Source organism: Bombyx mori, chromosome 2 (genome assembly GCF_030269925.1).
Source record: "Bombyx mori chromosome 2, ASM3026992v2".
NCBI classification, from domain to species: domain Eukaryota; kingdom Metazoa; phylum Arthropoda; class Insecta; order Lepidoptera; family Bombycidae; genus Bombyx; species Bombyx mori.
This window is the reverse complement of record NC_085108.1, coordinates 5758399-5780412: the sequence shown is the minus strand read 5'-3', so window position 1 is coordinate 5780412 and position 22014 is coordinate 5758399. Positions and strand designations below refer to the sequence as shown.

General features: G+C 39.6%; 1 protein-coding gene and 2 long non-coding RNA genes across 3 annotated transcripts in view; 1 reads left to right on the top strand and 2 right to left on the bottom strand.

Moving 5' to 3' along the window:
* The window catches only part of LOC134200481 (uncharacterized), a 330115-nt gene that overhangs the window by 285722 nt on the left and 22379 nt on the right, over nucleotides 1-22014 (bottom strand). The gene's annotated exons all lie outside the window — the stretch shown is intronic.
* Nucleotides 1-22014, top strand: part of LOC101737750 (uncharacterized) — a 51896-nt gene that overhangs the window by 13545 nt on the left and 16337 nt on the right. The window contains exon 3 of the mRNA XM_038015055.2: nucleotides 19773-21133. Coding sequence (XP_037870983.1) covers nucleotides 19773-21133 — 1361 coding nt within the window. The remainder of the gene's footprint in view (nucleotides 1-19772; nucleotides 21134-22014) is intronic.
* LOC134200515 (uncharacterized) lies at nucleotides 19198-19827 on the bottom strand. The gene is made up of 2 exons (XR_009975471.1): nucleotides 19687-19827; nucleotides 19198-19360 (listed from the first exon to the last, which is right to left on the bottom strand). It is a non-coding gene; the product is annotated as an uncharacterized LOC134200515 (long non-coding RNA).

Below are 22014 nucleotides of genomic sequence, written 5' to 3'. Positions count from 1 at the left end.
TCTTTGGGTCTTATGGTGGAAGATGAGAGACGGCGTACGCATCATAACCACGAGCCGTACCAAATGTGGGATGAGTCAAACGTCATTTATGATTAAGATCGTAAGTCTGCGATGGACATGTGCCACGAATGGACGAGGCCAGTGTACGCAAACGTCTTCTGAAAGGTTTTTAATGCTTAGGTAGATGTACGAGCTCACAGCCCACCTGGTGTTAAGTGGTTACTCGAGCCCATAGACATCTATAACGTGAGTCCGCACGGGTGGGTACCACCACCCTACCTATTTTCTGCCTTGAAGTTTTGGTTTGAAGGGTGGGTCAGCCGTTGTAACTATACTGAGACCTTAGAACTTATATCTCAAGGTGAGTGGCGCATTTACGTTGTAGATGTCTATGGGCTCCAGTAACCGCTTAACACCAGGTGGGCAGTGAGCTCGTCCAACCTTCAAGCAATAAAAAAAAATGGATATGCCGACCACTCGCTTAAAACAATCACTTGTTATATGTAGATTATATAGTATAGAATAATTTAGTTCATTGTTTTTGTAGGCCGCGTTTCTCTGAGCTTCGCGATTCAAATTAGACCGCGACTTCGTTTGCCGTTCCAAACGTTAATAAATTAAAACATTAGCTTATCGAACAGGCATTGGATAACGTCGTTCGTTTTAATAACGGTAAAACAATTTTTGAACGGCATCATACTATGCAGCTCGAGTTAACAACCACGTCACTAGTACGGACCGCCCACGGCAGGGCAGACGTGCGTTGGGGCACTGACACCTCTCTGCACGCAAACGTAGCAATGCCCTAACTCAAAACGAATTCAAGTGAATCACGATGAAGTGAAGTTTAGATACGCGTGTGAAAATTAAAAAAAAAAAAAAAAAACAGTTTTTGATTAGAGAAACTCGCCCCGCGGCATACGTGGGGCCTAGTGATGAGCGTAAATACAACAAAATGAATGTAACGCGTAAGTAGTACATCTATCTGCTTAATTCAAAAACGTTACTAGATAATGAGGTTTTTTTTTTTTTGATAACGCCATCTTGTTGTGTCTTTAAAGCGGTTAGTTGCCCTCAATCAAGAAAAATAGTATTATTATTCGCCAATAGATGTCGGGAAGAGTTGATTATTGAAAACACGAATAAAACAACATTTACTGAAAATAAATCGTAGCTAGATCGATTTATCGCCCCCGAAATCCCTTGTATACTAAATTTTATGAAAATCGTTGGAGCCGTTTCCGAGATTCAGATTATATACATATATATATTAATATACAAGAATTGCTCGTTTAAAGGTATAAGATTATAATACGCTTAAATCGTGAATTTTAGTAATAATGTAGCAGCGTTATTAAAACAGGCTGTCGTGAGCCAGATGGGTTTTTTTTTTCAATTATTTGCTCAGTTAAAACACAATTTTAATGCTTTGAAAGTTCTTCGCGTTCTATATTGAGTTGTAAACTCATATTGCAAACAATATTGAAACTAATTGAATTAATTATTCTCGTGTGAATCATCGAGTTTTCGTAATGGTCATCAACGCGTGCTTAGTACTGTGTTGTAAGCGAGCCCTCGGAGATGTTTCACTCAATAAACGCGCGTGTGTTTGTAAACAATTTGGCTGGATCGTCGTCTAGGTTATTGACCTTTTTTTTTGTTTTTTAATACGCTTTTATTAGCTTCATACATAGTTCAAAACGTGAACATATCGCGGAAGAGCCGCACCCGAGGAGTCAATGAGCACCATTGGACTCTCGAGCCGACCACTGTTCCTTTTTTTCTTCTTACCTATGCTGATAGCCTTGAGAGGCTATACCGGCGTTACCTTAGCGTGTAGGCGAGGTGTAGGGGCTCAATCCGGAGTGTTGCGAAAACTGGCCCTAGTAAGAGCAGTGCTTCGCAGAATCTACTACCGGATCGGAAACGCGACTCACTGAGAAAGATTTTAAAAGAAGAAACGCTGGTGCTGAAGAGTAATTTGACGAATCATTTTAATACGCTTTTATTAGCTTCATACGTATGTTAGTATGTAAAGGAATTTTGAACATGATTTTGACCCCCTTCAAAACGTTAGATTAACTCGAAATTTGGCATACTTATTAAGGACCGATGACGATTCAATATTTTAAACAGCTTGATCCGTTATCCTTACTAGGATAAACAGGATTAGCGATTTTTGCGGAGTGTCTGCGTCAAGACCAGGAAGGGACCACGGTTTTTTTTTACAATAAAATAAATTTTTTCTTACACTATTTTTAATTCAAATTTATTTTCTGTTTTTTTTTGTTGGATTTTCTATAAAAGGGTTTTTTTTTTAGTTTTTAAACTATATTTTTTTTGCTATTTATACCCATAGACGTAAAATGTTATATGGGGCCCGTATCAAAAGTCGCCCCACTTCTAAAATCTATTGTAGTTTAATGAGAAGATGATTACTGCTTCGCGACCGAAACAGGCAAGGTGATGGTGGTAGCTACGTACGTCCTACCACCAGTAAAATTTTCAGCAAAAGGAATCTATTCCTCTATTGTTCTAACAATTCAAATTATTTTCAAATACATTGTTCTTCAATCAATAAAAAAATCTTAAAGTCACCTCGTAAAGTGTCACGTACCATCCGGCTTTGGAAAGAGCTCCCCTCCGCGGTGTTTCCCGAGGGCTATGACATATACTTCTTCAAACGAGGCTTGTGGAGATTACTTAACGGTAGGCAGCGGCTTGGCTCTGCCCCTGGCATTGCTGAGGTCCATGGGCGACGGTAACCACTCACCATTAGGTGGGCCGTACGCTCGTCTGTCTACAAGGGCAATAAAAAAAAAACCTCGCTGTTAATTTGGATCTCTACCCAAATACGGGTGTAGTTACGGTTCGGTTAGTACCAAAATCGATAAATACGTACCGGTATTGAAGTTTCTTGCGTCACGTGGCTAACGGTATCTAACTCCGTGATCCCATCATGAGATAATTATTACACATATCGCACGCTCAGAGTTGAAGTGGCCTAAGTAAACATTTTAATAAAATGAGTTTTATTCTTAGAAGTTTTTTGAAGTGAAAACTTCTCTTAGAATCGTTGTGATTTCAAACCGGATGCAACGGAAAAAACGACAGGTAAGAGACACAAATACAAAAATGTGTAGGATGAAGCCAGCAAAGAATGAGACAGAAATATACATACTATTTAATACAGCGCCATCTGTGAGATTTTTTAATACTAACGTGTGTATGAAAGCTCTTGTAGTGAATTTTAATTTAGGATTATACGTGAAATTAAAATATCGATTCACAGAGGGCGCTACCTTACAATTATTTACTAATGACAAAATTTTACATATACTTAAGACGTTTAGGATAATTGTATTTTAATTTTGGAAGGTTTCACTTCTACCACGTGTGAATTGCACACATTTTGTTTTTTTATTTTATTGCATAGATTGGTGGATGACCTCACAGCCCACCTGGTGTTAAGTGGTTATCGGAACCCATAGACATGTATAAGGTAAATGCCGCCACCCACTTTGAGATATGAGTTCTAAGGTCTCAGTATAGCTACAACGGCTGCCCCACCCTTCAAACCGAAACGCATTACTGCTTCACGGCAGAAATAGACAGGGTGATGGTACCTACCAGTGCGGACAAGAGGCCCTACAACCAGTAATGACTAATGTCAACAACAATTGTACATACGACATAAACATCGGTATACCTAGCTATTCCCAATGAATTTTTTGCCGGATCTTCTCCGTGGTCGCGTTTCCAATCCATTGATTCTGCGAAGCACGGCTCTTGCTAGGGCCAGTGTTAGCAACACGGTTTGAGCTTCGTGAGCTCACCTACGGGTTAGGGTGAAGCTGAAATAGCCTTTCAAGGCTAACACCATAGGTAGGAAAAAGTGATTAATATAATTGAATATGCAATTTCGAAAAGGGCACATGTCGCATATTTTGTCAAATACGTTTTTTCATATACAGCTAGTTTTGAGGCTTACCTACACCCATTTTATAATAATTCGAGTAATTTTCAATTGCTAATGAACACCAAAATATATCTCAAAAGTTAATATTTTAAATTTTACACTGCTTTAGAAAATAATCAGTTTTTTTTTTCATTTCCTGAACATTTTGCATTTTCAGAGATGTGCCCCTTTCGAAATTGCATATTCAATTGATGTTTTTCATTTGTGTTTTATTATTTTAACTGGTGTACATAAAACGTACTCTAATTGAACTACATAATTGCGCGGAAACGGTTTCAGAGCTTTTACCGTTCGTTGAGCTTTAACTATTCACTCGGTAATTGCGGATTTAACGCTGCCATTTCAATTGCCAGTACAATATCATTCTTGTTATCTATATATTAATACGTGAAGCAAAAACTTTGTACCCCTTTTTACGAAAATTGCGCGGACGGAGGAGTATGAAATTTCTCACACTCATAGAGAATATAGAGAAGGAGGGCACAATGCTAATATTTTTTTAAAATAATGCATAAAAGATACATTAAATCAATAAAGAAAACATTACACACACTACTATGTATTTGACAAACACACACACATTTAAATACATTGTTTACTGTCAAATTTTTGTTATTGCTGTCAAATTGAGAATAGGATATTATAGTTTATCTTTAATATTATTTGTCTATAGTATAGTCTTGGCGAAATCTGTAATTATAAAGTCTTTGACAGCAGAACCATAATAATGTTCAAAATTATAATTTCAATTCGTTATAGTCGAATATAACCTACGGCGCGGAAACCTGGACACTGACGGCAGGGCTGGCCCATAAGTTAAGAGTCGCACAGCGGGCGATGGAGAGAGCTATGCTAGGTATTTCTCTAAGGGACAAAATCCGGAACGAAGAAATTCGACGGAGAACCAAAGTCGACGACATAGCTCTCAAAGTTAGCAGGCTGAAGTGGCAATGGGCCGGTCACATCTGTCGAGCCAGCGACGCCAGGTGGGGGAGGAAAGTCCTCGAATGGAGGCCACGGATGGGTATAAGGAGCGTGGGGCGTCCTCCAACCAGGTGGACTGACGACTTAGTGCGCACGGCGGGAAGTCGTTGGATGCGGAAGGCGGAGGACCGCATTATGTGGAAGGCATTGGGGAAGGCCTATGTCCAGCAGTGGGCAGATAAAGGCTGATGATGATGATGATGATGATAGTCGAATTTCGACTACTGCGGGACCACTAGTTAAATTTTTTTTTTTTAAATAATTCATAAAAGATACTTTAAATCAATAAAGAAAACATTACACACACTACCATGTATTTGACACAACACATACATAAAAATATACTCTTTGTTTACCGTCAATTGGGAAACTTAAAATCTGTTATTGTTTAAAATCTGTGCTCGAATTGAAAATAGATTAATATTGTTTGACTTTAATATTATTGATCTATAGTGCACTTTTGGCGAATATTATATTATCGAATTATAATAGTGTTTGACAATATAACCATAATAATGTCTAAATTTATAATTTCAATTAATTATAGTCGAATTTCGACTACTGCGGGGCCACTAGTACTAATAATAATTCGATCAACACCTTAAGAAACTTTCGTTTTCCACCTGGCTTAGGGGGTCTGAGACAGAATGCAGTTATTCTCGATACTGCGTGTATTGCGAGGAGGTTTCTCACTGTGGAGTACCTAACTACTGGTGGCTTGAGTCGTAGATCCGGCACCAGTACAGCGAATTTTTCTCTTCTATTCTCTTCTATCAACCGTCATCTCAACACTCACTCCTCTCTACGAATGGTAAACCGTCGACGTCGCCCAAAGCACGTCAAAGCACGTCACGTTACGGATCCTCCTGATCCATTAACGGTGCTTTTAGGCACCACAAGCACCGGTCACCGTCCTCGTCGAACCCGTGGCTTGCGACGAAGGGCTCGACGAGCGAATTAACCCATAGACTCTCTACTGGTGGTAGGACCTCATGTGAGTCCGCGCGGGTAGGTACCACCGCCCTGCCTATTTCTGCCATGAATCAGTAATGCGTTTCGGTTTGAAGGGCGGGGCAGCCGTTGTAACTATACTTGAGACCTTAGATCTTAAATCTGGTGGTTATCCGGACTCGCCGTACTGTTACATATGCCCCTCAATAATAACGCAATACAAATAATAATGCAGACTAAGGCATTCTTGAATGTGTCGTATCTATATAAAGACGATTTATTGCTAAAATGCGGCAGAACAGAATTGGCTTGAGCAGCGGAAACACACATCGCTTATACTATTTCTTTTATAAAATAAGCAGCAGGTGGGGCGGCCGTTGTAACTATAATGAGACCTCAGAACTTGTATCTAAAGGTGGGTGGCGCATTTACGTCGTAGATGTCTATGGGCTCCAGTAACCACTTAACATCAGGTGGGCTGTGAGCTCGTCCACCTATCTAAGCAATAAAAAAAAGTTTTCATCGTGTATATAAAAATTAAATTTCTCTTGATTCGTTCATTAATTTGATCCAATCCTAACATACTTGTTGTAAAGATAAATATGTTAACTCCAACATCGACAATCCGTATTTTTTTTAAAGTAAATTACATAGATTACTTATGGTCTGGAGTTCCTTTCCAGTTTCACTAGGACAAATGGCCTTTAGAACATCTAGAGCGGGCTTGTCTATTATGTGAGTACTATTTAAACCCGTCTCGCTTTGCTAAGCGATCTTTGATTTTAATTCGATCCAATCACTACCAAACTTTTCCGGAACAGACTCGCTAGGCCTATCTAAAGATTTTGTAGTCTATCTTCTACCTTCTATATCGTTCCCTCACTACTGAGGATCGCGAGCACATGCGACGTACTTCCAATGCGCCCGATCATGGGTGGCATGGGCTGCATGGTACAGACTACCACCGAGTGCTTCTCTTGCTAGATCTGACCATCTGGCTGGTGTTCTGCCCACGGCAAGCGCGCCGTGGGCAGAACCCTTCTACCCGTAATTATGAGCTTCTCTAATTCATGTAAGTTTATAGGGTACTAGCTGACCCGGCAAACATTGTTTTGCCATATATAGGATTTCTAGGGAATTTCTAGTGTAGAAAAAAAAAACTAACTTATTGTAAGTGTGTAAGGATGTGGTAAATGAGTGAAAGAGGTATGTAGTGCTGTGAACGATGAGGGAATATATAATAAAAATAACAAAACCTCATTCAACCACATAATACCTCATTATAACATATATAAAAAAAAAAAGTCCAAATAAAAAATATATGTTAGGGGTGGACAACCCTAATCACTTAAGGGTATGAAAAATAGATAGTAGCCGATTCTCAGGCTTACTGAATATGCATAAAAAATTTCATGAGAATCGGTCAAGCGGTTTCGGAGGAGTACATTTTTCGTGGGAACGAACATTGTGACACGAGAATTTTATATATTAGATTGTAGTCTATAGGGAATCGCATATAATGATACATCGATATAAAAAAATATATAGATTATTTAGCGCGTCACTACATAGTATAAAACAAAGTCGTTTTCTCTGTCCCTATATCTGTCTGTCCCTATGTATGCTTAAATCTTTAAAACTACGCAACGGATTTTGATGCGGTTTTTTTTAATAGATAGAGTGATTGAAGAGGAAGGTTTATATGTATAATAACATACATTAAATAGTGGAGAAATCAATAATAAATTACAGTTTCCGAAGCGAAGCGAGACCGGGTCGCTAGTTTTATTATAATTGAGTACACTGTTCTTGTCTATTGTTGGAGAAATCAAACGTTATTAAAATTAAAACGAATGTCGAAGGGTGAAAAGTTATTTGGATTAAGCGACATTTTTGCAACTTTACAGGAAATCCCATGTAAAGTTTAAAAATTGGAAAAAAAAATTTAAAAGACAAAAAAACTTTTTCAGCTGTTTGGATGGGGCAAACATAATTTAAGTTCATTTAAAAATATCATCATAAAATTGTTGATGCTAATACCAAATGAAACGTACCTTTAATTGGAAAGATAAATGTGGCGTATTAACAAAATGTTGCTTAAAACAAATAATATTTCACCCCTAGAATTATTATTTATTCAAACGACAAAATCTTCGAATGACTGATCTTCTCGAAAAACGTTTAACAGCTTTGAGAGACAAAAACGCCCAACCAACCGTCGTCATTTCTGTTTTCTTATTCCCGATCCTGCGGGCAGAAGGAAAGCAGTCGTCGTCGCCCCAAACACGTCATTTCAGATCCTCCCGATCCACTAACGGTGCTTTTAGGTACCTCAAGCACCGGTCATCGTTCTCGTCGAACCCGTCGCTTGCGACGAAGGGCTCGACGAGTAAATTAACCCTCAGACACAGCCCACTGAGTTTCTCGCCGGATCTTCTCAGCGGGTCGCGTTTCCGATCAGGTGGTGGATTCTGCGAAGCACAGCTCTTGCTAGGGTTCGTGTTAGCAACGTCGTCAGGTTTGAGCCCCGTGAGCTCACCTACTAGTTAAGGTTACGCTGAAATAGCCTCTCAGGTTAGGTAGGGAAAAAAAACTGTTTTCTCTATTATTTTTAAGGCGTAAAATATTTAATTTAGATCCAATGGCAAATGCATCTAATCTATAATACTCTCTCTCTAATCCCTATGGCACAGAACATATTATAAACAATGAAAGCGACTTTCCCGCGTGTTTTCACTGCTCGTGTGACGCGCGCAATAAAATATTAAATTACATTTTAATCGCTTTCTACAATATATCGATGGAAAGTATCGAATGTTCATTTTATTATGAAAAGCGTATATAATTCTGATTTAAAAACAAAAAAAAATGCGTCCGTGACATTTGTTTTTTAAGATCTATATTAGCCTTTGTATAATATTACTATTTTCACCGGTTTCAGGACGGTTCGATTGACTTGAAAATTTGCACACGTATCAAGAATCAGTGACATTACTATAATTTTTATGGTAGACAACGGCTTGGCTCTGCCCCTGGCATTGTTGACGTCCATGAGCGACGGTGACCACTTACCATCAGGTGGGCCGTATGCTCGTCTGCCCACAAAGGCAATAAGTGGTAGGACCTCTTGTGTGCGGACTCACAAGAGGTCCTACCACCAATAAAAAAATATATTTTATTGACATTGCCATGCGAACTTACGAAAAGTGGGCCACCCATTGGCAACACCCAACTGGTTCCGCTGATAATACTGCATCACAAAATACTGAATAGTAAATGCATTACAAAATATTTTTACATTCTCATGTTTCTCGCCTCTCGCCTCGGCCTTCGCAGCCAGCGAAACACGTGACCGTGAATTAGTCTCGATCGAATTAAGGTATTTATTGAAACTTGACTATGTGCTGTGCGTGGTTTAAGAGACTGTTACAACATCCCTCGTGGCCTCTTGATTACTTCTAACGTAATTCAATAATTGGACCGTTTATTTTGAAAGTGGTGTAAGTCCATTTTTGAGAAAAATGAGCTACGGCTATCACGTAATTCATGCTTAATTTAATGTAATTTTTTTTATATATAACTAGTCCGTGTTTAATTTCTCAAAAAAATCCCATGTTTTGTACAACTTAAAATCGGTCGGTAAATGAATTTGCATAATCATCGATTATGAAAGTGGTTTAAGTCCAATTGACAGAGGTAGGTGGCATAGCCAGACCACATGTGGCGGGTAGCCATTATACAACACAAGATAATTGACAGATGCCTGAATCTCGCTTACGACATTTTCAAGATAAAGCGCATATATACAAGTTCCGAACAACAACATTCGGACCGTCGGTCTACCGAGCAAATATCACCCGCTCGGTGGAAGATCTTTTCCTTTCGTCGTTAATCCCCAAACTGGTGACCTGCGACGAGATCCCCACGCAACCTTCTGATTCATCATCAGCGCATCAAAAACTTCGGCTACCACAATCCCCGCATTCTCGCAGATAAAAGCACGTCATTGACAGTCGTCCCGCAGCAAGCCAGCATCGCAGCCTCAACAGGACCATCGCAGCCGACATATGATTTGCCTGTATTTTTAAATCAACAAATATGTATATATAACCTTTAATTTTCTCGAAATAAAAGAAAATGGACTTACACCACTTTCAAAATAAACGGTCCAATTGTCTTGAAGTTTAGATTTAAATTCTGGTTTGTTTTATTTTGATAGACCATAGAAATATTGTTATTGATGGTGCACCCCAACGTACATACCTGCTGTATCTTATTCAGAATTTATGTGGATAAAAACAGCTGTAGGCCTAACCTCCTACGAAGAGGTATGTGGAACTGTGCCGCTATTACGAACCGCGGGCCAAGTATATGAATATTAGAACTACTCACTAAAATACCCCTGCACTCTTCGCCTAAGCTTCAATCCCCTCCGAGGTCAGAACCTGGATGAGGTGAGAAGGTTACCGCGGTCGACATTACAACCAGACGGCGCAGCTCACCCCAAAGACGCCCGGCCGACGGAGCCTTCGAGGCGAATCGAAGGTTCTGGAATGTCGGCCGTCTCGATACGGCCGCCCAGGCGGTTCGGCTGGTGTCCCGGAATACCTCGCTGGGCAAGAACCAGCCTATCAGGTCGGGACGCGATACACCGCCAACCGGTTGCTCTTTTTATTTCTCCTCCAGAGCGCTAGAATGCTGGTAGCGCGCGGCGCAGACTTAAACCCCTCAGGTTCTGCCGTGAAGCAGTAATGCGTTTCGGCTTGAAGCGTGGGGCAGCCGTTGTAACTATACTGAGACCTTAAAACTTATATCTCAAGGTGGGTGGCGCAATTGCGTTGTAAATGTCTATGGGCTCCAGTAACCACTTAACACCAGGTGCGCTGTGAGCTCGTGCACTCATCTAAGCAATAAAAAAAAACGCCCCATGGCCTTCACCGGTCCGTTGATTGTTTTTTGGTGTGCAGTAAAATGTACTCCCTCTCTGTCTATCTCACGCTATAGTTTGAAGAATGATGCTATTCGAAATATAGATTTTACCACAGCGAGTATCTTGTCCCCTCCAAATTAGAATACGTGATTGCTTTCGTGGCGGAAACAGTCAAGGTTGTGGTACCTCGCCGCGCTGATTGACAGTAGGTACTTACATCAAAAAAGTCCAAAAATTTATGTTTTTTGTTTAATCTGATTTTTTTTTTACTTCACCGTTTCAAATTTAAAAAAGTACTTAAACGCTCCACGTGGCTTTGCAGTAAACTAGATATTTCTCCTCTTGTGTTTGGATGTGGGTACGCATGTGCTAGAAGAAGATAAATAGTGTTTTCTGTTCTCAATCCACGTACACGCCCTTACTAATAGGTTGGCTGCAAGTCAACTCCGGTGTGCCGGCAATAACTATCTCTTCATTTCGGATCCTCTCGATTCGGTGCTTTTAGGTACCTCAAGCACCGGTCATCGTTCTCGTCGAACCCGTCGTTTGAGACGAAGGGCTCGGCGAGTTAATTAACCCATAGACACAGCCCACTGAGTTTCTCGCCGGATCTTCTCAGTGGGTCGCGTTTCTGATCCGGTGGTAGGTTCTGCGAAGCACTGCTCTTGCTAGGGTTCGTGTGTTAGCAACGTCGTCAGGTTTGAGCCCCGTGAGCTCACCTACTAATTCGGTGAATCTAGAATAACCACTCAAGGCTACTAGAATAAGTAGGAAAAAAACACAATAACTATAATAGGATTCATCGCATGACCGAAAACGCGTTGATTTCAATATGCTTTGTGCGAGTTTGTTAACTTATCGATCGCGTAAAAGTTAACTCGACTAAGTAAACTAGAAGTGTATTACGACAAACGGGCACACGATTTTACGAAACTGTATTATTTCTGCGGTCTGCAATCATTGCTGTATAGTCTAGTCTGGTAATGTAGCGAAAAAAAGGTCTAGATGATAGCTACAGAGTAAGCGGGAATTAGACATGGCGCTAACAAAATCCTACTTATATCACTACATAGTATAAAACAAAGTCGCTTTCTCTGTCCCTATATCTCTCCCAATGTATGCTTAAATCTTTAAAACTACGCAACGGATTTTGATGCGTTTTTTTCTAATACGTAGAGTGATTGAAGAGGAAGGTTTATATGTATAATAACATGCATTAAATAGCGTAGAAATCAATAATAAATTACAGTTTCCGAAGCGAAGCGAGGGCGGGTCGCTAGTTAATATTATAAACGCAACAATTTGTAAGAATGTATGGCTGTATGTTTGTTAGTCTTTGATGCAAAAACTACTGAATGAATTATGGTGAAACATTACAGTAATATAGATTACAAAACAGAATAAAACTTTTTTTTTGTCAGGAGGGCGGGGCATGTCGGAGTTGAACCGACTAAATAAAACCTTGTCGCTCAACAACCAACATCCAAACCTCGCATGAGACAGAACTCATGAAAAGGCAATGGGGGAAGGTGAAGCGTTTAGTGCGGAGCACATCTCTCCCATCACCCAGAATAAGGCGTAGGCAATAATTTATAAAGATATAGTGTGAATTACCGAAAGCAAAACACATCTCTCCCATCACCCAGAATAAGACGTAGGCAATAATTTATAAAGATATAGTGTGAATTACCGAAAGCAAAACGATAATTGTCGAGTAAGTTGAAAAAAAAAATGCTAACTGCAAGCTATTCTGGCGCGCGCCGCAAAAACCGATATAATTACACGTATATAATGTGTAACTCCAAATGGAAAATGGAAGTGTTTATCTTAAATAGTCCTACGAAAAAGCCCGATACAGCATAATATATCTATCTTTTATTTGTAAGCCATTATCGCCAAAATAGCGAACCACGAATTTAAAAAGAGAAAAGATTAGTTTTTTTTCTTTGTCACGTTATCTTTTTATTGTGTTTGTCACTGTCAGGACCAGATTTGTGTAAAAGAAAATTCAATAAGATCAATAACATATTACAGTTGCCGAAGCGAAGCGGAGGCGGCTCGCTAGTACGTTTATAGTTTTATGTATTTTTTACGCGCTGGGGTTCGGGATAAATAAATGTTCCATCAACGTACAACTTAAAACTGTATTTATCACTTAGAACACACTTAAAACACTTTAAAATTCTCAATACGCTTCTTCCGCTTCGCTTCAGGTGATCCGTTCGCTGTTTCGCTTCGAGTAGTTCCGATTACTGACTGACTGCGTGCCATCTCTGCAACGCGTTTATAGATGATACCACATCCCTAGAATTATCGAGAACTATCCACAAAAGTCGAGTATTGTGTTTCCGCTATCTGAAAATAGATGGCGTTGTACTTCTCGAGCGTTCTAGATGTTACTAGATCCTTCGATATTCGTTCGGCTACTCGGCGATAGATGGCGTTACTCTTACGTAACAGTATTATAATGAACGAACTTAAATTTACGTATTACGGCATCACAGAAGCTCAATTCTCTGATCGACTTATACAAAGATATAGAATGTAATCTCTTATTAATATTTGTTTCTCTAACTCGTTTCTCGAAGTCTCTAGAATACTCCCGAAACACAATACAACCTTACATTTCTGTGTTACACTACATCCGTTATGATTAATAAAAAAAAAAAACAGAGCATTAACCTGTACCTCTGTCTGACGATCACGAAATAAGCATGAAGAGTTCATTGATCTTTGTGTATATCTTACGTAATCGCTTAGGTAATTGCAGTTTTTTTTTTAATAATTGGAATCTAGGTATGCTTAAGCGATGATGCTTAAGAAATGATGACGATGATGTATGCATAGTATTTACTTAGTTTTTTTTTAACTCTACGCAAGATTAAACCGTAAAAATAGTTTTCATGATGTCTCGCGAATATAGAAGAAAATATTTCAAGCATTGGTGGTAGGACGTGTTGTGAGTACGCACGGGTAGGTACCACCACCCTGCCTAAATTTTTCCGTGAAGCAGTAATGCGTTTCGGTATGAAGGGTGGGGCGTCCGTAGAAACTGAGAACTTGAGCTCTTTTTGTTTATTGCTTTGATGGGTGGACGAGCTCACAGCCCACCTGGTGTTAAGTGGTTACTGGAGTCCATAGACATCATCAACGTAAATGCGCCACCCACCTTGAGATATAAGTTCTAAGGTCTCAGTATAGTTACAACGGCTGCCCCACCCTTCAAACCGAAACGCATTACTGCTTCACGGCAGAAATAGTCGGGGTGGTGGTACCAACCCGTGCGGAAACCACAAGACGTCCTACCACCAGTAATAAGGACGAAGTCTCAAGGACAAAGGAACTAATTTAATGAGTTTAAAAAAAACCCAAAATTAATCCGTAAAAGTAAAATCATGTTACACACCTAAACTGAGTGAAATTAAGATGTGATAAAAAAAATTATCACCTACACGGGTCAACGTGCTCATGGCCTTCCATGGGATTCAAAACGCGAATCACATCACTCACTGTGACGTCGAAGTATTAATTGCATTACATAACGGCTGTATCGACCTTCAGACAGGAAGGCACGACTGTTTCGCGGCAAAAGTAGACAACATGGAGGTTTCTAGACGCGTGAGCGAACAATATGCCTAGTAAAAGCCGATTGGTTAGTGATGGCTGGTATAAACGCTGCTGAACGCTATCCAAAACACGGGAGGTGATGGGGTGCTGCTACTCTAAGCCCCACGGCCAAACTTGTGTGTGCTAGAAAAGTTTAGAAGTTTAAACAATTTTTCTAATTCAATGAAAAAAAAATCACGTAAATGTCAAATTTCCCGGTTTTTTTTTTTAATTCTATGAAGGAGTATCGTGTTTTGAGTTTTCAAACACTTTTTTTTTAAAGACATTCAGTGTGTGGTTTATTTGTGTTTTCACTTCTTCGCCTTTTTTCATTTTTTTATTTTTTAACGAATCACATTGAATTCGAAATTGAAGGAACCGGTATTGTAATTTCCTAATAAAAGCTGTGTACGCCCACACAGATGACAGACGTTCATATTAATTAATAATTGCTTTACGTTCAGAGTCCGTACCGGCGCGGGCACGTAACTGTGCGAGCGACGGACCGATTCCTGTTACGATGGCCGTATTAAATATCGATATCGATAAATGTCTTGATCTTATTTTTTTATTTTTTTTATTGCTTAGATGGGTGGACGAGCTCACAGCCCACCTGCTGTTAAGTGGTTACTGGAGCCCATAGACATCTACAACGTAAATGCGCCACCCACCTTGAGATATAAGTTCTAAGGTCTCAAGTAAGTTACAACGGCTGCCCCACCCTTCAAACCGAAACGCATTACTGCATCAAGACAGAAATAGGCAGGGTGGTAGTACCCACCCGCACGGACTCACAAGAGGTCCTGCCACCAGTTACATTTTTGTTACGAGATTACCATAGTGTTGTTATAGGAATCAATAGACACGAGTTTCGATTTGAAGGATGCGACAGCCGTTGTATTTTGAAACTTAAAATTGGAACTCATGTCTCAAAATAGGTGGCGGCGCTTACGTTGTTCATGCCTACGGGCTTCGATAACCAATTTTCGCCAGATGTGCTGTGAGATGGTGCTCATCCCATCTAAGCTATAAATAAAAAAGTTTAGTTTGAAATTTTTGCAATTCCTTCCTTGCCATTCTCCCAGTCATCTGGGGTCAGCGCAACACGTTCTCTTCTTCCATACTTCTTTATCATATACCATTTCTTCGCTCACTCCGTGGGCGTGGTGGGCGCCTAAGAATACCCCCAACCCAAACTTAGCTCGTGGGTGTCGTAGAAGGCGACTAAGAGCCAAAGCCTGACCAAAGCCAATACAATATAGGCCCAAGGTCAACAAAAGCATTCCCCAAGAGGGTTAACATCAGGCAGGCGGCCGGTCATAAAATTTTTGCCAAGACTTAGAGGAACATGAGAAGGAATAAAAGTTACTATAATGCTTGTAGTATATTCGCTTTCTATATCTCGATTTATCGATATTGGTATTTGTCACAGCACTACGAGTCTCGTTGGCCGTAGCGCTTAAATTGCTCTATAGCATGCCAAAGTGTATTAAACGCAAGTAGAAGAACTGTTTTATATTACTAGCTGTATCTCTAGCTGTTAATTTACCAAAAAAAAAGGAAACAAATGACTTATATCATCAGTGAGAGTAAATAAAAAAAGGTTCACACATTAAGTTCTTTTTTTTTTAATTACGGCTTTGGAAATTAAAAGAAATGCTAAAAATAGTTTTTCGTGTCGCTAGTCCGCTGCGATTCTCTCGGTTATATTATTATATTAACTTTAGATAACTAGCCGTACTTGCCCGCTTCGCTGAGCATTTAAAATTAACATTATTATTTCTTGTCATTATTATTAGGGACTCGAAAACTCATATAAATATTAGCCTATCCATTAAGTACATGTATTTTCTACATGGATCCCAAGTTTCAAGTCAATCGGATGGATGGTTCAGTTGTTATAACGGAACATCCGTAAAAAAACACTGTAGATCTATATACCTATTAGTATAGATAGGGTCTGTACGTTGAAAATGTTTACAAGGAAATGTGTTTCTGTTTGTGTCTGAGTGTGTGTGTTTGCATACTTGATCACAAATCATCAGATTTTAATTTTGTTCTTCTGCCTACGTTCTTTTGTTTGCGTTCGAGCCTTTTTAACTTTATCGAAACTTTTTACGGGTTTTAAGTTGATTTTTAAAAAAATATCCTAATTTATTATAACCTTCTTTTTTTAAATAATAAAAATCGTATTTCGACGATGACAGGAGCTGTCATTGTCACAATTAAGTTACACATCACAACTAAGTGCAATAATTTCCAAATAACGGGACTTTACAACGGTTACCCGCTAGTCAACATTGATTAAATCGCAAACTAGTGTTTCTGTTATTATATCAATTAATCTTTAAGATTTACGACTAAAAATCTTACTTCTTTTATTAGCGTGATTTAAATCCAAATTTTAGGACGATTAGTATTTTAAATTAAGTCGTTTGATATTTTCTGCTTAAATAGGCAAAGGAGTTCAAGCCCATAACGTCAAGTCTAATAGTTTGACATAACTAACAAGCATAAAAAAATTATCATTTTATTGAAATTAATAGCCCAAGGGATTACGAAACATTCGCGTATCACATGTAACGAACGTTAAATTATTTGTATTAAAAGGGAACAGGGTGCGCCTTTATCTATGTCGTATACATGATGTTTTTATATTTACCATTTGATAATTTGCACGGTAATAAATGTACGAGTGTTGTGCTATAAAAGCTGTCACCATAGCTTACTGACAATGTCACCGACAATGTACGAGAACTTAATGATGGCCAACACTGAGCATTTGTGACCATAAGCTTCATCTGTCCTTGAAACCGGAATTTTGTTAAGAATTCAATATTTTTTTTGCTCTAGACCCGAGTCCGACCTCTGATAAGTGGACAGTGGATGAATAGCTAGCGTGGTGCCGATGTTACTCGTAACCCCATCCCATCACTGATTACCGAACTGGCAATCGTCTGACTGAAGCCTGGTCTAGATCGGCACCAGGGAGTGAGGGTTTCCATCAACCATTTCTTCTTTCGCAAGGCGCGTAAAGAGCCGCCCACACGACGCCTTGAGTCCCCCTCGCCAGGGCTAAAGAGTCCGCAGCAAAAACGATTTACTAAAATATACTTAGCTGTTCTGTTCCCTGAGTAACAGCTACGCAATTCTATTCTATATCGTTCCCTCACTACTGAGGATCGCGGCCACATGTGGTGGTAGGACAACTTGTAGGTCCGCGCGGGTACGTACCAGCACCCTGCCTATTTCTGCCGTGCAGCAGTAATGCGTTTCGGTTTGAAGGGTGGGGCAGCCGCTGTAACTATACTTGAGACCTTAGAACTTATATCTCAAGGCGGGTGGCGCATTTACGTCGTAGATGTCTATGGGCTCTAGTAACCACTTAACGCCAGGTGAGCTCGTCCACCCATCTAAGCAATAAAAATAAAAAAAGCATGTGACGTTCTTCCACTGTGTAATACATGTCGTTCATTTGCAAATGTCAGTAAGGCGGTCGAGTGAATTTAGCTGGCCTCGCGGTGCCAATGAAATCCATTGTGACTTGATGTTCTTTAACGTCAATCAGACGTCAAATAAAATGAAATCATCAACGCCTGAATCAATTTGACTACGGTTTCCAGAAGTACGTAGGATTTAGGCATTAATATGTGTTTACCATTTACCCGGCAAATATGGTTCAGATTTGAACTAATCATTTGCCTTTGAAAGCGTATATGACCCGGCTAAGAAATGCCACCGGTTATTAGCTATACCAGGTCACGGATAAACCGCTGCCAGCCCTATCCAAGTCGAGGGGTGAAAGCTTATGTGTTTAAATTGGTTTACGCTTTTGTAACTTTACAGGAGAGCCTTCTAAGGCTGGAAAAAATATCATAACAAAAAACCATCTTCAACTGGAGTGGACTTAATGGAGTAAACATAATTGAAGTTCAATTAAAACATCGAACTGTTGTTTTTAATCTATACATATAAATAAAATTGGAGTGTCTTTAATATTGAAATATTCGCTTTTTACTACAAGCATATGAATACATATACGGTACATACGCCAAAATGACGTTTTTTACAATTTTTGTCTGTCTGTTTGTTCCGGCTAATCTCTGGAACGGCTGGACCGATTTTGACGGGACTTTCAATGATAGGTAGCTGATGATATAAGGAGTAACTTAGGCTACTTTTTTTTAATAACTTCGCCACGCGGCGTCACGCTTGGTACGACAATAACCGCAGGTAACATCGCGGGACTCGGCTTGTACCAAATAAAACGCAACTTTAATTACAAAGATAAATGTCTCATTTTAAGCGAAATTTCGCTTAAGCCAAATAACCTTTCAACTCTCGAAGCCTTTCCAAGACTCGTTTGAAGAAGGACATGTCATAGCGCCCTAGAAAAATCGTGTGCAGTGGCGATTATTCCAGAGTCGAAATTAATGGATAAAATTTAATGGTTAAAACGTATTTGTTGTTGGTGTCATTTTTGTTTTCCGCTGTATATTAAGGTTTTAAAACATTCCACAATAAGGTCGATTGTGCGACGGCGTCGTATTGAGCTTCTCGCCGGATCTTCTCAGTGGGAGGTCGCGTTTCCGATCCGGTGGTAGATTCTGCGAAGCACGACTCTTGCTAGGGTTCGTGTTAGCAACGTCGTCAGGTTTGAGCCCCGTGAGCTCACCTACTAGTTATGGTTACGCTGAAATAGCCTCTCAAGGCTATCTATCCGCTTAGCTAGGAAAAAAAAGTCGGATTTTGTATTTTATTTTCAGTTTTATTACGAAAGAATTGCTTGAGTTTGTTGCCTTCGTTCGATAGTAAAAGTGAGTATTTTGTGTATGTTTTGTTTTTTTTGTTATTTATTTTGCTTCTGCATGTCTTTTGTTGCACGTTACGTTTTCTTGTGCTCCTCAATACTAAAATAATAGAAATGTAATTAAATAATAAATGTTGGAGAGAAAAATTTAAAGCTGTGCAAAATTAAGAGATAGCTTCGCAGTCAAAAGCAACGGTCATTACGAAAGCTTATCTAGGAGAACTTCCACTTATTTTAGATGTTCAAATGATATTTTTTTTATAACAAAATCATTGGTTATTTTGTACAATACCAAACTCAATATAAGAATTTTGACTCCTACAATTTTTTTATATATATAACTAGTTGTAATATTTCACCCACTAAAATTGACATTAAATGTTTTATTTTTCTTTATTAGATATTGTTAAAGAAAATATACGTAACTATGAAATCATAGGTAGTGGAAGTACTCCTGGCTGGCTATTGGTTCCACTCAAACAAAATCCATATCATGTTTCTATTATTTCCAGTGACCTCGCTGATGAGGAAGATAAGAAGTCTCCGGTGCTCCTTTTAGGGGTGAATAAGATCTCCGACTCGCCGTACGTAAGGAGGAGATCGATAGAACCTCATTCGTCGGGCTCTATAAGATTCTTCAGACCGCCCAAGTCCAAATACACAAGGGGCCAGCACGGTGATGAGAGACTGGAACAGATAAGGAAGGACCTCCTCGTTCACAAGAATAAACCGGACAGCTACATTCCGAAGGTCGAGCACGAGATCTTCGTTGAGCAGGAGGAGAAGTGCTCAAAGCTGAGCTGCGTCGGCAATTGCATCTGCGATCGGAAGAAGAGCTCCAATCGCGGCTCTTTCTCGTTCCACAGACCCGACCAACTCCTTCCCAATTACCAACCACAATGTAGGGACTACTCTGAGAACGAGATAGAATACAAATACACAGAACACATTCCACTAAACCAGCCGTCGAGTAGTAAGCAGAGTTATAACGTCACCCCTAAATCAACGGAAAGAAGACACTTCCTACTCGCGAACCTTAACGAGAGATTCAGAAAGACTCTGAGCTTGGACTCCCGCAAGGACACGAGGGTGCTAAGTCTGCCCCAAGAAAACCGACCTAAATCATTCATAAATACGAGCAACATTTGCGTGCAACAATTCAAATCGGGCGACCCCTTCATCCCGACGAATTTTAACAAGGGCAGCCAACCTAAGAAAAAGCGGAAGTCGTTTTTTTCGCTAGACACGTTTTTCGATACGAAAAAGTCGGACACGTCATCCGTTGACGATTTTTGCTCGTCCAAATATAAAAGATTCGAACTCGAGAGCGATGACTCGCCTGTATTCAGACGCGACGATCACAAACGGGTGAAGACGCCCGATTTGCTAAACCTACCGGTCATCATTGATTCGGTTAAGAAAAAGCATTCCGAAACACGAAGACAGCTGGAGAAGCTAGAGAACTATTACGTGAAAAACTTAAATAAAACCCAAGCGGTCGTAGATGCGGTTCCGAAGGACGCAACCGATGTCCAAGGGCCGAGCGGACACGCCAATCACGTCTACATAGACGACGAGGACGTGGAATACATTGAGCCGATACGCAGCAACTTCACAAGCCAAAGCACTTTGATCCTGGACAAAAACATTCCTATACCAGACCCCGCAAATATATCCGATGCCGAAAATCATATAACCGTATCACATAATGACAGAAATGACATTGACAGTATAGGACATTACGAAATCGAAGTTAAGAAATCAGATTTAATAAAGAATCGGGTCGCGGATTTAATTGTTAAAGTGATGGATAAGTCGGTGGATTCTATAGGTAGTTGTTCGTTGGACGTGGATGCCAGCACGGATTTCTCAGGTAAAAGTTATGTTTGTCTATGGTCGCTGTGAATTGTGACAAAGAATGCATGGTTTGCCTTTATTAAAAATATTATAATATTTTGTCGTTTAATAATTAACAAATAGCATTATCTTTACGGGAAAATTATCGATGAAAATTGTACATTATTAATTAACCTATTTACGTCGTCTGGTTATTAAAGTAATCGTTGAAATATGATACTGGCAAGTTTTGTGATGGAAGCAGCAGATTCCAGGATTCTTTCTGTTATTATAACTGCGAGGCACTCATGCGTTGAGCTTTGTGCGCAGTATGGCCACTATTTTAATGCGTTGATATACAGACCAACTTAGGGCTTAAGTCTTGAATGGCGTTGAAATAAACCACAGCAGTTACAATGTCGATGAAATTTACAGCCTTTAAGTATTTTTAACATTTATTAACTTAGCATTTATCTATTAGCTTAGTAAGTACATATCTATATTTGTGTTTGTATGTAACAAAAAAGTTTAACATCATTTGCAACGACTTCAAAATATAACCTATTAACTTGACAATTTGCCTACGTATCACAAAGACCGATGATAATTATAATAATTTTATAACTTCACTCTAATTTCCCAACTAGTATTGACTATGCTATCTGGGCGTGCTTTTTTTTTAAATTACTATATATTATTGCATATACGGGTAGAGAAGCTTGCCAAATCTTTTTTCTTTCTTATCTATTTGCTGGTAGCCTAACAGGCTATTCCAGCTTCTCGCAGAGGGGTAGGTGAGCTCACATGCTCAGCCTGAGAGAGTTTGCTACCACTAGTCCTAGCAAGAGCAGTGCTACGTTGAATCTACCACCGGATCAGAATCGCGATATACTCTGAAGATCCGTGCAAAACTCAGTG